The 20,000-nt window shown below is 37.4% G+C and overlaps 1 protein-coding gene across 3 annotated transcripts in view; it reads left to right on the top strand.

Annotated features, from left to right (window-relative positions):
* The window catches only part of LOC138045471 (centrosome and spindle pole-associated protein 1-like), a 47,988-nt gene that overhangs the window by 1,591 nt on the left and 26,397 nt on the right, over positions 1-20,000 (top strand). For 2 of the 3 annotated variants that reach the window (XM_068891987.1, XM_068891989.1), the window contains exons 3-18: positions 150-202; positions 844-953; positions 1,463-1,546; positions 5,258-5,335; positions 7,255-7,288; positions 7,443-7,524; positions 8,007-8,036; positions 9,064-9,157; positions 9,706-9,761; positions 11,435-11,473; positions 13,474-13,543; positions 17,106-17,161; positions 17,552-17,649; positions 18,539-18,635; positions 18,842-18,899; positions 19,702-19,966. In XM_068891987.1, coding sequence (XP_068748088.1) covers positions 150-202; positions 844-953; positions 1,463-1,546; positions 5,258-5,335; positions 7,255-7,288; positions 7,443-7,524; positions 8,007-8,036; positions 9,064-9,157; positions 9,706-9,761; positions 11,435-11,473; positions 13,474-13,543; positions 17,106-17,161; positions 17,552-17,649; positions 18,539-18,635; positions 18,842-18,899; positions 19,702-19,966 — 1,304 coding nt within the window. The remainder of the gene's footprint in view (positions 1-149; positions 203-843; positions 954-1,462; positions 1,547-5,257; positions 5,336-7,254; positions 7,289-7,442; positions 7,525-8,006; positions 8,037-9,063; positions 9,158-9,705; positions 9,762-11,434; positions 11,474-13,473; positions 13,544-17,105; positions 17,162-17,551; positions 17,650-18,538; positions 18,636-18,841; positions 18,900-19,701; positions 19,967-20,000) is intronic. The other variant, XM_068891988.1, reaches the window with a different exon arrangement.

Raw genomic sequence — 20,000 nt, 5'->3', positions numbered from 1 at the left:
AAGGCAGCAAAGTTTTAATGGTAGCACGTCATTCACAGTTCATTTACCTGTAGTTTACTTGTCAGACATCAGGTTTAAGCATTCAAAACCTATGAAATGACCAGTTGTTCTTTTTTAATTGATACTGTAAATTTATTTTCTCCATGAAGGCACTTTCAAGGAGATCCTGCTCCAAGTTCTGAGCCAAGGTCAAAAGTCAAAGGTACTGCAAATGCTTGTATACATGTACAGGGGGATAGCTATCATATACGCATGTGCGCATGTGCATACCTCGAAAATCTAAAAAAAATTGTTTTATTTATTTGACTTATTTACTGGGAGCATACTCCCAGACCACCCTAGAGGCTCGTGCCTTCGGCTCTCGTTTCACTTCACCTATATGTGTGTACCTAAACGGACAAACCATGCTGCGCCCCTGATGTAGGTGTAGATCAACAATAACATTATTTGCTACACAGGTCACACAACTTTAATTTGCTATTTTATGGGTCTGTAGACAAGTACATGGATGAAGGGGTTTTATTCATCAAGGTCCTAATAGCAAAAATATTTCCTTTTCTCTATAAATGGACCAATATAAAACTCAATACTCAATCATTGCATCCAAGACTGAACTGCGCTGAAGGTGTAGTGCAAGACTTGAGTCCATTGCTGAGATTTTTTGTAAATTGCGTAGGTCAGCACAAAAATTAAACTTTGTTGTAAATTGCACAGCAGCAGAAAAGTAAGAAGGCTACAGTGTACAGCTATACATGAGTGTTATGAAGCGTTAAAAATCAACTTTTGTGAGAAAAATAGGTTGAGGTCAGTTGCACTAAGATAGAAATTATTATTCTTTGTTAGGACTTGAAGAAGACAACAGCATTGGAGGTCTGAAACTGGGTGGTTATGAAAAACATCAAGAGAAGTTACGGCAAGAGAGGAAGGAAGAGTATAGAAAGTATCTTGCAGAGGTATTTGACTTGTCGAAATGTTCGACAATATTTACAGTCCTTCCCATGTCTGCTTGTGGGTAGTGAGGAGTAAACCCAGGAGACGTCTGAAGAACTACAACCAATCAAGCACACTCACTCCTAGACATTTAAGCTATTACATACATGTATGTATGGCACTGGAAATTCATTTTTGATGATTCTGTTATAGTTATAAATTTTAGGAGTCAATGGGTTAATAATAGTTTGAAGTTTTTGTGACAGAGGGTGGGGATGAATAATTTGAACGAGATCCAATGTGTCTTGTCATTGAGCTATGCCCTAACATAATTCTTAAGAGTGTGAAGAAGGGTGGCCCACAGGATCATTCCTTCTCCTTGGACGTCTTCTAGTACATGTCTATTAATTTTTATCAGCCACACTGTTATACCAAAGTTAATGCTCAAGGGTGACATTAAACAAAATTATATTTTTTCTGCAATCATTTATTACTTAGTAACTCTTTTCAACATTGTTCTCTCTTTTGTAAGAAAAACTTCCGTTCATCTGGAAAAGTTGATCCCATTTTGCTGGACAACAGAAAACCACCTGTTTCTGGGTACAATTCTACGGAAGTGAGTATCAAATACCTTGTTTTAAATTTTAGACTTAGCACCAATGCATGTGCAGTGTACGTATTGGTCATTCTCGTCACGAGTGTCTCGGATTGACGCAAGGCTCTGGAAAACTCTATGTAGGAGAACATGTGCCGTAGAGTTCTTATAGCCAAAATTTGGCTATTTGAAGGTCTTACGACGCCTGCTCACTCCTCGTGCTAACAGGAATGCACCAATTGGAGACGCTTTTGGTTGTTCGTCATGAAAACCAATGAGAAGATAGTGTTTGTTTCAGGGTTCCCCAGAGCTCTTCTCTTCCTCAGTTAAGAGAAGAGCTCTGGGGTAGAGATTGATGTTTTGATGTCACTATCAGCCTTTCTAAAGCAAAAGATCATCCCACTTGAGGGAACAACTTAAGGGGGCTGTGTCATTACCCAAATTTAGTGACGAAGAACTGGCAACCAAATCAAGCGAAGTGTAACATTAACTACTTAAAACAGTGAATGAAGGGTTGAATAAAACAGCAACTGCAAAGGAGTTGGGGGTGGGCAAAATTGAAGAAGATTAAAATGGATAAACAATAATTGCAATTATTGGAGTTTTTGAAAACTGTTGTAGCCTATCTAACAGTTTTTCAAAGGGTATCTTTTTTGTTTGTAACTTAAGTTATGAAGGCTTGACAAAAAAATTTTGTTACTACCGGTAAGTTTTAATTTGTTCTTTAAATTAAAATGAATGATTTCTGGGTGAACGTTAAGTGGCATAGTGAGTATTATATTGGTAAAACTAGACAAAATGAACTGCAATGCCGTGACACAGCCCCTTTAAGCAGTTGTGGAAAAGCCATAAGAAATCTAGGCTTGAACATTGATCGAACCCATAGCCATACATTACACTGCACACCATGCGGCTCTACCACTGCACTATCAAGCTACGTGTATCTACATGTAGGAGTTGGTCAACGCAGAAGGCAAAGTTGGACACAAGCTACTGGGGTGCACACCACCTAAACATTCCTGGTTTCAGACCCATTAAGTGAATGAGATTATTGCTACCTCCTTGGATGTCGGGCTACTCCATTTTAGGGTTATCCCTAGCAGTATGTTACAGGCACCGATTTATATGTTATGGTTCAGTTTTAGATTTTGTTTCACCATAACACTTTTTAAAACTAGTTACTGTTTAATTTCATTTGCCCTTCCTTTGTCTTTCAGACTCTGTATTCTACTTTTTGCCTGTGAGCTATGGTAGTAACTGTTACTGTTAATAGCTTGACTGTAATGGATTTTTTGTAGTTTCCACCACATCTCTGATTTGCTGGAATATTATTTTACAGGAGCAGGATATATATATATATTATATATTTTTAGTTTTTGCAGTTGCTGAAATGTAATGATCTGTACATAAATTAATTAATACCCATTGAAGCTGAATGTGAAACTGTGCTACTTGTTTGTATGTTGATTAAAGGACCTTATTACTTCAGAAAACTGACCAGTGAATTGACTGATTGTAGTCCAAGACTAGGAAGAATCACAGCTGTTCACTGAATATATGGGACAGGACGGGAATTGTGTGAAAAGTCATTTCATTCCCATACCAGATGCAGCATACATGTACCTAGACAATAATGTGGAGATTGTATGCATGGAAGTTTACCATTTCATTGATTGCCATATCATTATTATGGGCCAGCATGATATGGGAATTGTAAGGGACGTTACCATGAAATCCCCATAGCATTCCCATACCATATACCAGTGTGCCTGGATAATGTGGGAATTGGATGGAGTGCTGCCACGTATGTAGCATTCCCAAAGTGAGGGGTCAGAGATCATGTGGTATTGGTATGGGGCTGAGCTATATCATTCCTATACTAGATCATATGGGGTATCTATGGAGTACTACAATGTACCAAATACGTAGCAATCCCATAGTTTAAGACACTAGAGTTATAACTAAATGAAGACAGACTGCCAATTATGGGTTTGAAACTGATTTTTTTTTTAAGAAAAAGTTCAACAAATGTATTGTCAGTGCAATAGTGGTTTGATTTTCAGGTTCAGTACTGTAGTTTCAACAAGTCTGGAAAGTAATATTGTTACACATTTGACAGACGTACAGCAATCTTTGTGCACCCATGTATTAACTTGACTTTTCATGGCAACTTAGTGCTTTAGCTCGATGACAATTTTGGTTATGAATTAATTTTGAGACTTAACAATAGTCATATGGTTATTTCTTTTCTGTTGGAATTGTTAAGCTTTTCAATAAAGTACACAAAAGAATAATATTGGTCAGCATCACTTTGTAAGGTAGCATTAAAGGGGAAAATAATTATTTTGAGTTAAGACTAGCAATTACCTCAAGGGAAATGAAAGTGATTACTTTTTGTGAACAGAGTTCAAGTTATTGGAATTGACTGTAATTTGCAATAATGACACCAGGAAAGCAGCATGTTTGATTTGTAAAAATATTGCTACATTTTTTACGAATTTACTAATAAGAAGCCAGTGCAAGATTTGGATCTTTTTGTAAAAAGTTACATATACAATATTTGGTTCTTTCTGCAGTTTAGTACTGGAGTGCAGATTATGTTAAACAAAATAAAACAAAACAACTCCAAAAATACAATGCTTTGTTGTACCCGAATAAAACCCCTATAATTATTTGTAAGTTTATCATTGGTGATCTTGTAAGATTCTGGAACAAGATCTTGGAAGATGTTAGCCATTTATAGATACTTCAACACCTTACAAGATCTTAGATAAGATCTTGGGTAGAATCTTACAAGATTCTCACAAGATCTTATCTAAGATTGTACAAGATTCTTACAAGATCCTTGTCTAAGATCTTATAAGACTCTTACAAGATTCTCACAAGATCTTATCTAAGATCTTGACTAAGATCTTACACAATTCTTACAAGATTCTTACAAGATCTTATAAGATTCTTACAAGATTCTTACAAGATCTTATCTAAGATCTTGACTAAGATTTTATAAGATTCTTGCAAGATTCTTACAAGATCTTTTAAGAATCTTGTTAAGAATCTTACAAGATCTTGTAAGAATCTTGCAAGATCTTGTAAGATCTTAACAAGAATCTTACAAGATCTTGTAAGAATCTTAATTAAGAATCTTGGTAAGATCTTAATAAGAAACTTATTAAGAATCTTGGTAAGATCTTAATAAGATTTCCACCTGGGAATACACAGGTGATTATACAAAATCGCATTGAAATGTTTTTTTTTTCTCTTTTTTGAAATAATCATCCGTGTATTCATACATGGTAAAACAATTATTCGCCTCAGGCTCAACTGATAATCACTGAGCCTGAGGTGAATAATTGTTAAATATTAAACAAACAAAAAAAAAATCAAAATCAAAATTAACTCACATGCAAACAACAATTATTTGAGGGGAGAGTGATCCACGAAAGCTTCAGATCTGTATATTTGTGTATGGTTCCAAGGAATTTTGTCTCAGACTATAGGTGAAGAGAGACAGTGTGGAATAGAGATCTTTTCTTAGGAAATACATTGGGTCAGAGCTTGGGATTAGTCTGGGGTTTAGTCTTGGGTTTACATTGGGTTAGTCTGGCCTGTAAAGTACTACACCACTTTGGCTCCTCCAATAAGAATGTACTGTTTTTTTATCTTGTCCATCACAACCTCTGACGTTGTAGCTCAGATTACAAAAAAAAGTGTCTGTGTGTGGTTTTGTTTTAGAAACAATCAAGACGAGATGAAAATGATAGTGGTGATTATTTGAATCGAAGCAGAAGGAAGGGGAAGGAAAACTTAGATGTAAGTTTGTTGTCAGGGAAGAAAGTGGCCACTTTGTTTAATGTACATTGAGAAGTACGGAAGTACAGGAAGGCTGCATGGTCCAGTGGTTAAAGCTTTGGGTTTGCATGCATGCAGTTGTCCCGGGTTCAAATCCCGTTTATACCTCTGGTTTGGATTTGTTTCCGGTTGTCCCGGATTCAACTCTACCACGCTTTGTAAATAGCCAACTGGTTGTCTCCTGCCAGTTGGGCTTCTTAATAATTATTAAGTTACATCTACTCACACATTATTAAAAGTGGGGTGCCTGTGAACTACGCTTAATTTTAATAGCTAATTGCACTTCCACTATAAACTAAGCATTTACATTTTTTTATTATTTTACATTCATATAATATACTAAAATTAATCCTGAAAGCTGCAGAATTATGATGTTGTATTTTGGTGATGAATAGTTGTCCCTTCTTGTCCTGGCCTACTTACTTGTATCCTTGCTTTCTGGATCAAAAACTTTTCATGCAATGTAATTTTCCTTTTCCATTTTCATAATAATTTCGGAATATTGAGACATGCAATCAATGTTTGAGCTCCTTGCATCTATGTGGTCTCCCTTAAGAAGCCTTCAAGGGTCACATCTCGCTAGCTCTACCATGTGGTCTATTTGGCACTTGAGTACTTCGTTTGTCAATCCATAGATTTGTCAATCATTTGTCAATCTTTTGTCAAGCCATAGATGCATACAGAGCTCTGTGAAAATTTGTGCAAAAAAAAATCCCTTGAGGCAATCTGGCCATAGAGACCGTTAGACAGAGTAAAATCTATAAGTGGCACTCTTGGGAGTTAAAGGGTTAATCCATGGACCCCTGGGAGTGAGACTTCGTAGATTTTACTTAGTCTGTCTAATTCCAGACGATTTTACTCGTCAATGGGAACGGTTCAGGAGTCAATGGGTTAACAACCTCTGTACCTCTACTCAACAACTATGTCCTCTTCCATTGACGCCTAAAATACCCTAGGATGCCCCCAGTTGACAAGTCAAATCGTCTGGCATTAGACAGAGTGAAATCTGTTTAGTCTCACTCCCAGGGGCAGGTTTCTCTAAGGCTGGTTAGCACTAACCGTTGGTTAAGAGGTACATGTATCAAAACCTCTGGTTTCCATGGTATTTAATGCTGGTTAGTGCCAACCATGCTTCCAGCAAAAGTCCTGATAACTTTTCGGGCCCGTAAAGCCATTTGCGAAACTGGCAACTGCTTGTTTTGGAACGCCGATCTTTTAACATGTTTTAACCCATTGACGTCCGAACCGGCCGAAACCGGCCAGACATAGTATTTTACTCTGTCTATCGCCAGACAATTTTACTCGTCAATGGGGAACCCCTGGGAGTCAATGGGTTAAAGGTAACAAAAATAAAAATTATTGTGAGGTGTGATGACTTAAATCCTATCCGTTCTTGAGATACAGTGGGAATGGTGACACCCGAAAAATGGCCTGTAAAGTTTCAGGACTTTCGAGAAACGGGCCCCAGGAGTCAATGGGATAACTTGTTGCAATATCAAAACTCTACACTGTACTTCCACTTAAACAAGATGTCCCCTTTACTTAAACCTTTCTCTACTAAGAGTGACAGTTACAGTCTAATTTGCCAGACAATTTCACTTATCGATGGGGGCCAGTTCGGAGGTGAATAGGTTAAATTGTAGCTAGTTCCAGGCTCCCAGATAGTTGGGAAAATGAAAACAACTGCATGTGAAAAACGAGTGGGGGCTTGGGTCGAGGCGCAGCAGGGGCCCAAGCCCTCTCTCGTTTTCCACACATAGTTGTTTTTGTTTTCCTGACTATCTGGGAGTCTGGAACAGACTCGTTAAATTGAAATATTTTACCCATTGCAAATAATTATAAATGTTAATATCATAAATTTTGTGGTTTCATGTTTACAGGATTCGGAAAGAGTTTATGACAACAGTGGAAGATGTAAGTACCGGTACCGCTAGTAACATGTAGTCCCTTGATAGTCTTTGACTACTGGAAGTCATCAAAATAAATTATTTCTGACTGGTGAACAATCTGCCTGCAATACTGAATCAGGCTTTAATGGCACAGATTAAAATTTGTCACTCTTTCGTAGATGGAAGTAGAAAACCAGAGAATCTGTTTGAATCGTATGAGGATCTTCTTCAAAGGAAGCGTGCACAGGAAAGAAGATACAGGTCAGACCTACAGTGCAAGTTAATATTACAGGTTACAGTAGAATTTAAGTATCTCTTAATAATGCGTGTGTATTTTGCGCGTAAAGACGCCATATTGCAAGCATTTTACGGGCGTGTAAGTGCTGCTATTCCTGCAGCCTGTACTGTAAGAAACAAGAGATTTTAATTTTTGGAGCCCACATACAGTAAGGTGTAAGGAAGGGAAGCTGGAAACATTGAAACCCCGATACAACAAAGGTATAATAATCTACTAGAGGAAAAAAAAATTGACAGCTTTTTGAAAATTTTGAACAGTAAATTTATAAGTACAAGCATGGTTTAAAATGTTTGAATTTTTCCTTGCAAGAATGCTCTACAGTCCCTTAGTTACTGTGTGTGGGTCAGTAAAAGCTAACTGTCCTAGTAACTGCTTGTTGGTACTAGTGAGTTCATAGTGTTATGAGCTCAGTGACTGAGTGAGATTAATTTTTCTCACGTTGCAGAGGTGATGATTCAGACTTTGGTCCTGAAAGGTATTAATTTTAATTTAAGGAATCAAAACTGTGTACAGTAACATGTATCAATAATCTTTTTACAGGGGCACCCAACGAGTAATACTGGTAATTAATATTTCGGTAAATATACATGTATCTGTTTGAAAGGAAGGTTGGCTTGAGTTTTTGAATATTCAAACTCAGACTTTCGAGAGGCACTACAAATTTTACTAGTACTGATCTGAGTAAAAGTTAAATGTAATATTGGAAAGAGCAGAAAAATAGTGAAGATGCATAACTTCTATCAAGTTTGTTTGAGAATCGTTATAATTTTTAAGCAAACGTCTCATTTCCAAGAAAAAAGGACAACTACTATGGTGTATAAATGGGTACTGGCAAATTTAATGCTGGGGGTAACCCTGCGATGGACTAGCATCCCATCCAGGGGGGAGTAGAAATACTCCTAGTCGCTTCATGCTACAGAAACCGGAGATAAGTGCCGGCCTGATGGGCCATTATCATTTGGTTCATTAAATTTGGTTCTATCACTTGAGTTTAGAAAAAAAATTAACCACTTTGGGGAGTTTAGAAAACTGATGTATTTACAATGTAGCCCAATGTATTAGCCCTGTTTCTAAACATCGGCTCTTTAATCACCCTATCATTACCATGTGTGGTGCTCAATTTGCTTTTCCTGGTTTATTTCATGGAACCAAATTTTCATGCATCCCTAATACTTACCTTCATGTACTAGCACAAGACCACAGTTTACAGAGAAACTAAGCCTGTTCTCAATTTGAAGTAGATTTGAGTACAGTGTATGTTGCGTCTTGATTCCAAAGCAAACAAGCTGGTCCTACTGGTGCCAGGGAATTACGTGATGTTACAAGTATAGTGTACTCTTAAAGCAGGGCCTTAATGCCAGGCAATAAAATAATTATTTTAAATTCCTGTCCATGGGGCAAGTCGTAGGGGCTAAAGGGTTAAGACCTCAGGCAGTTGCACTGCCTCAACAACCTGACCTGACATTATGAGTTACTCAGTACAGTGCTTTGCTTTACTATAGACATAGGCCTTCACGGTTGGACGCACCCCAATACAAGGAGACTTCAAGAAGTGATGGATATCTGAGCAGGAGATATGACGATGAGTATGATGATGTAAGAGTATTCTTATTACAAACAGTAACTATAATTAATTATTATTATTAGTTTTTAAAGTGCTACTGTGACCAAAAATATCAATTTTTATTTTTCTTGGATTTCAGAACTATGTTAACTAAACATTAAGTGACCTAAGTTTTTAGCCTTGATTTCAAAAAGACACCTGTCCATTACTAACTTTAAAATCTTGAGAGAGCGGGATCCAAGGAGAAAATTATGTCAAAGACCCAATAGTCTAAGAAATGCAGTTCATGTGTATGGGGCTGATTTAATATGAAGCATGGGAGTTTCGGACTTTCAGACTTTTAAAATTGTGTTTTGCATATATAATAAGCTGCGTTTACAAGCTGAAATTTTAAGCGAGTGAGTAAATGATGTTTAAGGTGACATTTCCATGAGTGTACAGTATTTGTCTCATGATTCCCTCATGAGACAATAAATTCGTTCTATCCTCAACTGCTCGACTTACATGTAACTATATAAATTTACTGGTCCCAAATTACTATCAATGAATTTATCAGTGATTAAGTCTTTCTGTTTTCCAGTGGAGCTACAGCAGAAATCGACCAAGAGCCCGCAGGGAAAAGAGCTTTGAATCAAAGTTAGTAGAGAGATATGAGACTATAGATTTGATAGTAGTCTTTATATTCACACATACATACCGTACTTGACTACTCCCCTGTGGGGCAAACCAGTTGGCCTTTTCCCAGTGCTGCCAAGAAGTTGAACTCTGTAGGGACTTCCAGGATCAATTTTAACGACTGAGTATTCTGAATGAGTCTTTAACCTGGGATCTCCGGATCTCAAGGCATTAGTGCCCTAACCACTGAGTCAGTTTCACTGCCTCTGCCTCTTAAAGTACATGTATAAATTATATTATTTGAACTGCAGATTGCTTTTCAGGCTCAATCCATAAAATGCAATAATCACACCATGCAAAAACACTAGAGTTTAAGCAGTATGTTTTGAAAGTCTGATAATTTGCATTTGAATGTTTTGGCAAAAATAATTTGTAGTTTTATTTTGAGGTGAAATCATTTTAACCAGATTTCATTTTTTGAGATACAATGGAAATAACGTCATTGACCCATTCACCGCTGATCACTGCCGGTTGGCAAATAAAATCATCTGGTGTTAGACAAGTAAAATCTGCAAGTATCACTCTCAGGGAGTAAACTTGGGTTGAAAGAAGTTGCGATTATTTTATCATGGTGAAGTACAAATTTCATCAATTTTCTTGTGATGTAGATCACAACATTTTGATAGATCACACTAAGATCATCCTGCTTTATAGGTGACATTATAACCAGTGGACCTCATTGCCTAGCTAAAGATGACCAGCAATGTCTTAATCTACATCGCAAGTGACCACATTGTGAAACAAACAAAAAACTAATTATCTTTATTTTAACAACCAGGGGTTATACATGGTATGGGTGGAGTGACAGATTTATACACTTTTGTCTTTGTGAAAACATACTGCCATCACCACTTAATTGGGTTTCAGCATCCAAAATAAACCTACTAGATTAATTTTGTTAACAAGAGGAATCCTAACCAGGGACAATCCTACAACTGCAAAAGGAAGTCAAAATCTGTGATCAGTTACCACACAAATTTAGCCTCTAACAAAGATAACACACTAAGAATAATATTATCCTAAAATTGTGTTCTGTAAGAATAAACAAAAATAGGACGCATTGCATGTGTGGTTGTGCAGTAACACAGCGCTTTATTCCATATTGTCAACTGAGCTGTGTTTTGTCTCCCAGGAGATTCAAGTTGCCTTTGCATAATATGTAGCACTTATAGTACACAATATTGTTTTCAAATTGGTACCATTTATCATTATAGTGCAATGGTAGATGTCTTAGAAAAAATTAATGGTCCCCTGAGAAGACATGTGGTTACTAGCAAAATACTAGACCCAGAAAGATTGAAGAAAATAAGAGGGAATCAAGAAACATTGGCCTCAAGGCTGACGTCTTGATTACACTCTTACAACCTGGTGACATAGTGTGTAGTGCACTTACAGTGCACTAGCACAAAAAAGGCTAAGAATGGATTGGCATTTGGACAGATCCAACATCTTTAGTAACTACTGTAGGTCCATTTTTTGACGTCATAGTTTGACTCAACATCTTTAATTTTAGTTGCACTTTTTGCTGCAATTTAAAGTGAGTTGATACATGTTTTTTTTTTCTCTTTTATCAAATCAACGAAAAATACATGACTATTGTACTTATTTCTTCTTGTTTTCTTTTCTTTCTTTAGGCGTGTTCATTTTCACGACGAAGATGACTTAGATGATGGGTAAAATAAGTTCTTATTATCATAATGACAACTGTTACTGTAAGATATCTGTTACTGTCATGTCTACTTGTGATTTTTTGTTGTAACAGTTGTTTTTGTTAATTAATTTTGTTAATTTTGTAGTAAACAACAGTATTAGTTTTTTTTAAAGTTTTTTTGGTTTTCTTTAAAAAGAGAAAAAACTGAACGTTTTTGACATTAAGTCATCATCAGGGTATTAGAGTACCATCCGCTAGACCCATATTTTCAAGGATTCTACACCCAGTTTAAATAGGCAAATCAAATCCTATGTCGCAAAACTTCTCCCATCGGGAATTACCTAAATGATATAAAATATGGGTCTAGCAGATGGTACTCTAATACCCTGATGGTGACTGAATGTCAAAAATGTGACTTTGGCTTTTTACCTTTCAAAAAAAAATTAGCCTAAGGCTTGTAAATAGTTATTTTAAATCCCAAGCGAACTTTGCGGACGTCAATTTTGTAGTAGTTTGGTCAGTTTTAATGCTAGCTGCTTATGGCACAAGATTTTGTTATTTCAAAAGCTTATAGTTAATGTCACTATTCCATAATTTAAACTAAGAGTAGAGTGTAACGCGACTAGATAGTGTAACGACAACAAATAACAATATGGCGTAATTGAGGGGGACACAGCCCTGTGGCAGGTTTTTACGCGACTTAATAATAGGTGCAAAAACTAAAAGCCTCACTTATTTCCCCACAAACGTGGGAATAGAACAAGAGTATTGGCAGAGCCTTTGTTATCCCCCCAGAACAGCAGAGGCTGGATCGGACAAGATAAAGGCAAGGATATAAGATGGCAAGACACAAGCAATGCCAAAGCTTGGGGGAAGTCGCTACGCAGACTTAACCGACCACAAGGAGTGACCCCAGTTTATTGGCAAATAACAAACAAAAGCCCGTCTCCCGGGGAGGGAGGGTGGGAAATTTTAAAGCAAAATTGTTACAAACTGTGTACTCTCGTGCAAGCTGCCAGGATTATGCCCTGTTACAGTGTATTGAGATTTATATAGCAAGACGGTGTCTCAAAGTTCGACCAATAGGTACAGCTGTACTACGAGCTAAAGAGACGCCACGTGGCGGGCTTGTCAGCCATGAATGGGGCTAACAAATATAAGGACCAATCTAGGAAAAGCTAAGATATATCACTAGATTACTCAGCAAGATAGAAGCTAAAATACAGACATGAATAGCGATTGTACTAACTGCTAGAATAAGGGAACATTCATTTATGAATTCAGCATTCAATATTGTTCTATTATTTATCTTACTGGATTGCGTGACGAACGAAAGCAGTCTTGCCCTCTAGGGGTGTCATGTTCCATTAACTGCGTTTTACCAGCCGGTAAAAGCGTTATTAATGTCACTATTCCATAATTTAAACTAAGAGTAGAGTGTAACGCGACTAGATAGTGTAACGACAACAAATAACAATATGGCGTAATTGAGGGGGACACAGCCCTGTGGCAGGTTTTTACGCGACTTAATAATAGGTGCAAAAACTAAAAGCCTCACTTATTCCCCCACAAACGTGGGAATAGAACAAGAGTATTGGCAGAGCCTTTGTTATCTCCCCAGCACAGCAGAGGCTGGATCGGACAAGATAAAGGCAAGGATATAAGATGGCAAGACACAAGCAATGCCAAAGCTTGGGGGAAGTCGCTACGCAGACTTAACCGCCACAGATGCATTAGTAATATAGTGTACACCACAGCCTGTTTCATGTCTGTCTCTATAGATTGTTGACATGCAGCCATTAAAATTTCACAATGTTTACAATTATCATGTTATAAAAATATAAAGTAATATAAAGTAATATAGTGTATACCACAGCCTGCTTCATGTGTCTCTATAGTTTGTTGCTTAGAGTTAATTTGAAAGTAATATAGTGTATACCAGAGCCTGCTTCATGTCTGTCTCTATAGTTTGTTGACGTGCAGCCATTAAAATGTAGCAATGTTTACAATGTTATTTTCCAGCTCTTGGGTAAAACCACGAGGAAGACTTGACTATTTTGATGACGAGGAAGATGAAGACGAATGGATAAAAGCAAGTATCAAAATAATTATTCTATTGGGGAATCTTTGTTTGCAATTTTTGCCTCGTTAGCACAATGCTATTGATTTCTAATCAGTCAGCCAAGAAGAAAGTACTGAAAGTCGGACCAGCTCTGATCAAGTCAGATCGCTCACCTCAGATTGAGTGAAAAACCGTTTTGTAAGCCACAACTATTCGACATTTGCGCCAATTTCACCAAGGTAAACTTAAAGTGCCCCTAACCCCAAAATATTTTTTTCACTAAAATGAATCTTTGCACCTGTTCGAAACACGTTGCGGCCATTTTTTCATTTTTCTAACAAATCGTCATTTTATAGGCGTTGAAAGTTGCAAAAATCCAAGCATCATTCTTTTGTTCACAACCGAGTCAAAAGGGGAGTAGGTCTATTCCTGATTCATTTTAGCGAAAAAAATATTTTGGGGTTAGGGGCACTTTAAAGATTAGGGCTAGGGTTATTTCTTGAGGCCTTATTTTTTTTGGTCGATCCCAGGTGAGCAATCTGAGTTGATCCGATCTGACTTTTATACCTGCCTATATTGAAAGTACACAATTTGCATGATGAGCTGTCTCTGAAAATTTGGACCTGATACACAATAGATAATCTCTTGGCAAGGATGCTTTAAAAATTCGAAATTTTAGTAAGAATACGTATGGGATCTTTTATTAAATTAAAAATTAAGTGAGGTATTAACTGAAAATAACTAAATAAAAATTTAAGGTGGTAGAGCATAGGTAGGAGATAAAAGTGACGAGAAGAAAGGAACAATGCAATACTGAAAAGAGCAAGTTGAAATGAACATTGCATATTATTTAACTAGTCAAATGCGGTTACAAGAAATTAGAAGCTCTCTAGCAAATGAATGACCGTTAAAGCTAGAACTTGAAACTTTTGAAACTTACTGACTAAAATGTGTGCCAACTAGCACATGTCCAGTATTACACTTAAAGTGCCTATCACCTCAACACACTTTTCCTATATATTTATTCTCAGAAATCGTCCCAAATACATGGTGTTGTTTATAGAACCTTTTGATTGAAATGTCACTTTTTTATTGGCTTTCAAAAACGGGAAAAGTGATCATACTTTGATCCATAACCGCGCAATGAAGGAGAATGGGTTCGATACCGGGTTGACGTCACAAATTAATTTGCATTGAGGAAATATTTTTAAAACAGCTATGAAAATTAATTTGTGACGTCAACCCGGTATCGAACCCATTCCCTTTCATTGCTCGGTTATTAATCACGGTATGACCACTTTTCCCATTTTTCAAAGCCAATGAAAGAGTGAAATTTCAATCTAAATGTTCTAAAACCAACACCATGTATTTGGGATGATTTCGGAGAATAAATATATTGGAAAAGTGTGTTGAGGTGATAGGCACTTAATACACTAACCTATTTACTAATGGACGGTATTACGTAGAAAGGAAACTAACAAGTGTGAAATTAAAGACAATTAATGAGCAGGAAAAAACCCTAATTGGTAAGAAAAAGCTAAGTAACAATATTGAAAACAAAAATGCTCCATGCCAAAAAGGTTAATTTGTGGTTCATCATGGCAAAGTGAGATGATACACTATAAATAATTTATTACAGTATCATTTCTCTGTGATCACATCTGATGTACAGTACCGCTCGAAACTATTAGTGCATTTGCATGCGGTAATACACCCTGCGAGCAGAGCCCCCTTTTGTCTTTTTCTTTCGCGAGAACGCCAAAATCGAGCAAGCAAAAGAAAGGCTCTGCTAGCAGGGTGGTGGTAATACCTCGTCTTTGCCGATAGTGTTTACCGCGAAATCACCTAGGTTGGACGAAAACCGCAACCGACGCAAAGACGAAAGCAACCGAATGCCGCGGCCGAATTAATTGCGGTAATGTTGCGCAAGAAAACAAATGGTACTTTGCAAAGCATTGGGAGCAATTGCAGAATACTCGGCCCACCAAATGTCCTACTTAAAAAAGCTGCCAACGCGGCCCGCAGTCCTGAAGTCGATGAATGAAAAGAAAAGTGTTAAAGGGCAAGCAGTGAAGTGAACTTCCAGTCCTGCAGTCGTTGAATGAAAGGGCAAGCACTAAAATGAACTGCCACCGCAGTCCCGTAGTCATTGAATGAAAAGTGTTAAAGGGCAAGAACTACAATGAACTGCCACCGTGGTCCGCAGTCCTGTAGTCGTTGAGAACGCATGTTTTATGAGTCAAATGAGTCAATGGACTCACAGTCAATATAGCAATAATTTGTTGATTACCCCTAAGCCCTCGTTTCAGTGATTAGGCCTAAGCACTCTCTGAAATTTTAGCTTTCATTTTATGGTTTAATTAACTGCACTAACTCGTTGACTCATTGACTCATTGACTCATTGACTCATAAATACTTGACACTCGTGTTCCTTGAATGAAAAGTGTTAAAGGGCAAGCAGTAAAATGAACTGCCACCGCGGTCCGCAGTCCCGTAGTCGTTGAATGAAAAGTGTTAAAGGGCAAGCAGTAAAATGAACTGCCACTGTCACGCAAGCGAGAGCGATAGCTCGTGAAATATGTTGTTCGATTCGAACTGCTTAACACGTTTGTTGCCCAAACGGCTGACAATTACTTAATCACAGCTGCTGAGAACCAACCAATCACAGCAGAGCATCATGGACCTAGTAAAGTGATTCCTAACGAGTTGACCTTATCACCTGGAGGACCCTAGCAATGTGTGGTTGGATTGTTTTGATCAAAATCAGAAGTGACCAAATCATAAAACAAACAATCTTTCGAGATTTTTATTAAGAGTATTATTAAGAATTTATGCTGTTGGGCAACATAAAAAAAAAATATACAATACACAGACATATGCACAAGGGAAGGAAATTTTGTTGAAATTGATTTAATCTTAATTCACAGATTTAACCCACTGTACAAAGATTTCAATATTCTGGACCATGCCCCTTAGAATTATCATAAGTCTGAAGGCAGGCAGGCACAAAAGCTTTTAATACTAAGGGAGACTAAAAACTTAAAACACTGGAGTACCCATAGTCTACTTGGTGGAACGAAAGTGCTCTCAGTACTGTCAGTGCCAAGATTTATCGATTACCTTTTGGAGTTTGCGGTGTAAAAAGTGGTACCAGATTTGGACTACTGTACATGTAAACAAAGAAGGCTTTGGTGTCACAAAGATTGTGGTTTTTGTTTTTGGTTGAAACTGAGTGCAGTTTAGATTTCTTTGATCAAAGGTAGTTTTTGTTATAAGAACAGTTTTGGAAACACTGCACACATAATTACATTTTGTTTTTCAAATCTAAGGGTGCGTTCGATTGACCCTATTCTGGAATAAGAATACGTGGAGTGATGATTTAAAACACTGTGTATGGCGTTTTGCAGCAACAAGAATAATAAAGCTATGTTTAAAATAGCATTTTATCAGATGTTTGACAATATTAATGTGAATCCCCGCAAAAACGAAGAATTTCTAACTTCTATTCCATGTATTCCTATTCCGGAATACGGCCAATCGAACGCTCCCTAAGCAATAATAAATTATATATAAATTTATTATTGTCCTACAGGTTCCTAAGAAAGGGAAAAGACCTCAACGACGAAATAGTGCTCATTTACCAGAAAGGTGTGTAATCATAACATTTTCAAGCAGGTTGAAGTACAGACGATCACAGTACAGTCATTAAAGGGAACCTCCACTTCAACAAAAAAATAACTTGAAATCACAGGAAATAACCATTACTAACAGTAAAGTCAGTCTAAAGTATTTTCAAAGAAAGTGTCTTTGTCCAAAATAAATAAGTTTTAGAATCGCATATCTCGAATAATTGCGATGTGTTGCGTTGCCCTATTGTTATTAGACAAAGCTCTTTGTGCCAGAACAAAAGGGCAACCGTAACACATCACAATTATTCAAGATGGCTGCAGTAATTTGATCTTCACGGCTATAGCCACATGATAGAAGATGGGTGAAGGTTGTCTCGTGAACCTCTTGTGTGTTTGCTTATCAATTTAGCAGAGATCCTCCAAAAGAGGAGTCATTCCAGAGAAGTAAGACAGATAGCGTCATCAGATCCCAATCTGTACCTTTAGAGGGTTCAGGATTTATAGGTGGTGAGTGTCAGAAATATTTCTTATTTACTGCATATAGTGTTAACAGGACGGAGAGACAGTTTACCTACCTCATATTGCCATCACATATCAACAATTAAGACATATTGACCTACATGTATAGAGTGTTTTCATGTGACATCACAGCAGCCACATGTGTTGGTGATCGTAAATAATGAAACAGCAGCCATGTTGGTGTCCCTAACTAATTCTGTAGGAGTTGAGCTCTATTATCACGCAAACGTTTTCTTTTGTTTCCATGGAAAAACAAGGTTACTGATCAAGTAAGTGAAAACACTAAATTAGTTAACTGAAGGTACGTATGTGTTTTTATCCAGGCCTGCCTTGTTTTTGCCTGGTTTGCAAAATAACTTTTGATCTGGGTATGCAGCAAGCTTTAATTCAAAATTATGGTGGGATCATATGCAGTTGTACTCTTGCAAAACGATGTTAGCAAAATTTGTGATTTCTGGCGATTCTCAAGAAATGATTGCACTCCACCTGTGTATTCTCAGCTGCTTGCTGTATGAGATTTTTTTTACGCTGGCAACTGCTTGGCTGGCTTCTGCGCTGAACGTTACGTGGGACCAATGCTGGTTTTGCTCGGCAACCTTGCCTAAGTTAACAATCACAGTTTTGCCTTCAAAGCCACCAGCTCTATCTTTTAGCCCAGGTACTGTACTGTACTGTAAGCTGTTTTTGTTTTCAGCGGGGGTGAGGTTTGTTTTAAGGGTGCATTTTACTTTGTAGAGGTCTAGTGAATAATAATATTGAAACATATTCAAAATTGTCGCAAGAAAAGAGAAACCATTTTGAGTTAGTTATTCTGTTACAGAAGCTTTTCCAAGGGCTCATAAATTAATAATTTTAAAAGGCATCGTTGTATAATTAGGCTCTGGGGAATCTAAAAGTGCACAAGCTCGGAAAAAGGAACAGTACAAGAGGGATCTTCAACAACAAATGCAAGAGCAGGCAGATATCAAGAAAAGGTCAGCCCTTCCCCTCCTAGATGAAAGGAAGTAAAGACACATTCTTTCAAAACTAACGTTAAAATAATATTCATTTTGACAATGGCAACATGAAATGTGGGATTTGGCAGCATCCTTTTAAAAACGATATACAATCTCTGATGCTGAGTATTCGTCCATGTCATTCAAAAGTAAAAGTAATCATAGTGGGTTTTTTTTTTCAACAGGGAGAAAATGCTTCACCTCGGGGTTCAGCAAGATGGTGGGAGGCCAATGAATTCTCTGGTGAATCTCTATTAGTTGCTTAAGTTATTTGTGGATTAACTTTTTTCGAGACAGGTCTAAGCCAATGGCTGGCCGTGAGATGTGGGGGCTCAGAATGCTATGATTGACTGCAAGGGCCGATTTACAAAGTACGATTTTTGTCACATGCGACAAGCTTATGACAGGCTATGACATGACTTGCGATTGTTACAGCATTTTAAAACAAGTTTTCAAATGCTACATCATTTTCTCTGACATACACGACAATCGTAAGAGAGTTGCAGGTTTGATTGATCATGGCAAATTAACCCAGATTTATGCGAAGCCTTCTTTGAGAAGAGCATTAAGATCTACAACTTACAGCAACATGAACTTAAGAACACTGTGAAGCAATGACATTTTCATTGATTGCAGCGGGGTAGTTCTTGAAGGCCCTATTATCTTAACACAGATAGAGAGAGGGAAATTGCTAGAAGATGTTTACAACAACTGACAAATTTTTCACTTCATAATTCTTTCTATTTGTCTGAATGTTTCATAAATAAATTTTATCATGTCATCATGATGTGTGATTGTCTCACCAGTGACAAAAAAATTATTGGATGCGATGTGTATTCATATCTGTTAGCTTTAGTGATAGCCAAGTTAAGAAAATTGACATCAGTTCTCAGACTTCACACCATGACATAATATTATAATGCTGTCTGGTGACACACAGGAATTTCAGTGAATTCCCTGTACTTTTAACTTAACCATAGAGCTTTCTGAATCAAATAATTCACATTACCTCTCAAACTTGATTTTCTGATGCTCCTTTTTTCAGCTTAATGAAACGCCACCAGATTTAAATAGAGGATTGTATGGACAGGTACATGCACAAGGCTACAACACGGCATTGGCCAATCATGGGCCTAGTTCCAGGCCAACGCCCCTTACTGCAGTTTACTCTAATCCATATGGTGACCCTTATTACTCCTATGGAGAACTGGAGAGAGGGGGTCCCCAGGGATCATCTTTAAATGCCTTCAGGGGTACTGGTCAAGGAAATGTGGGGCCTAGTCGAGGGCTAGTTGCAACTACATCTGGAGGTAGGGAATTGCTACATTGGGACTCTAGTGAACT

The sequence above is a fragment of the Montipora capricornis genome, chromosome 4, assembly GCF_036669925.1.
Source record: "Montipora capricornis isolate CH-2021 chromosome 4, ASM3666992v2, whole genome shotgun sequence".
NCBI classification, from domain to species: domain Eukaryota; kingdom Metazoa; phylum Cnidaria; class Anthozoa; order Scleractinia; family Acroporidae; genus Montipora; species Montipora capricornis.
Note: the sequence above shows the minus strand (reverse complement) of the source record. Positions and strands in the feature narration are given on the sequence as shown.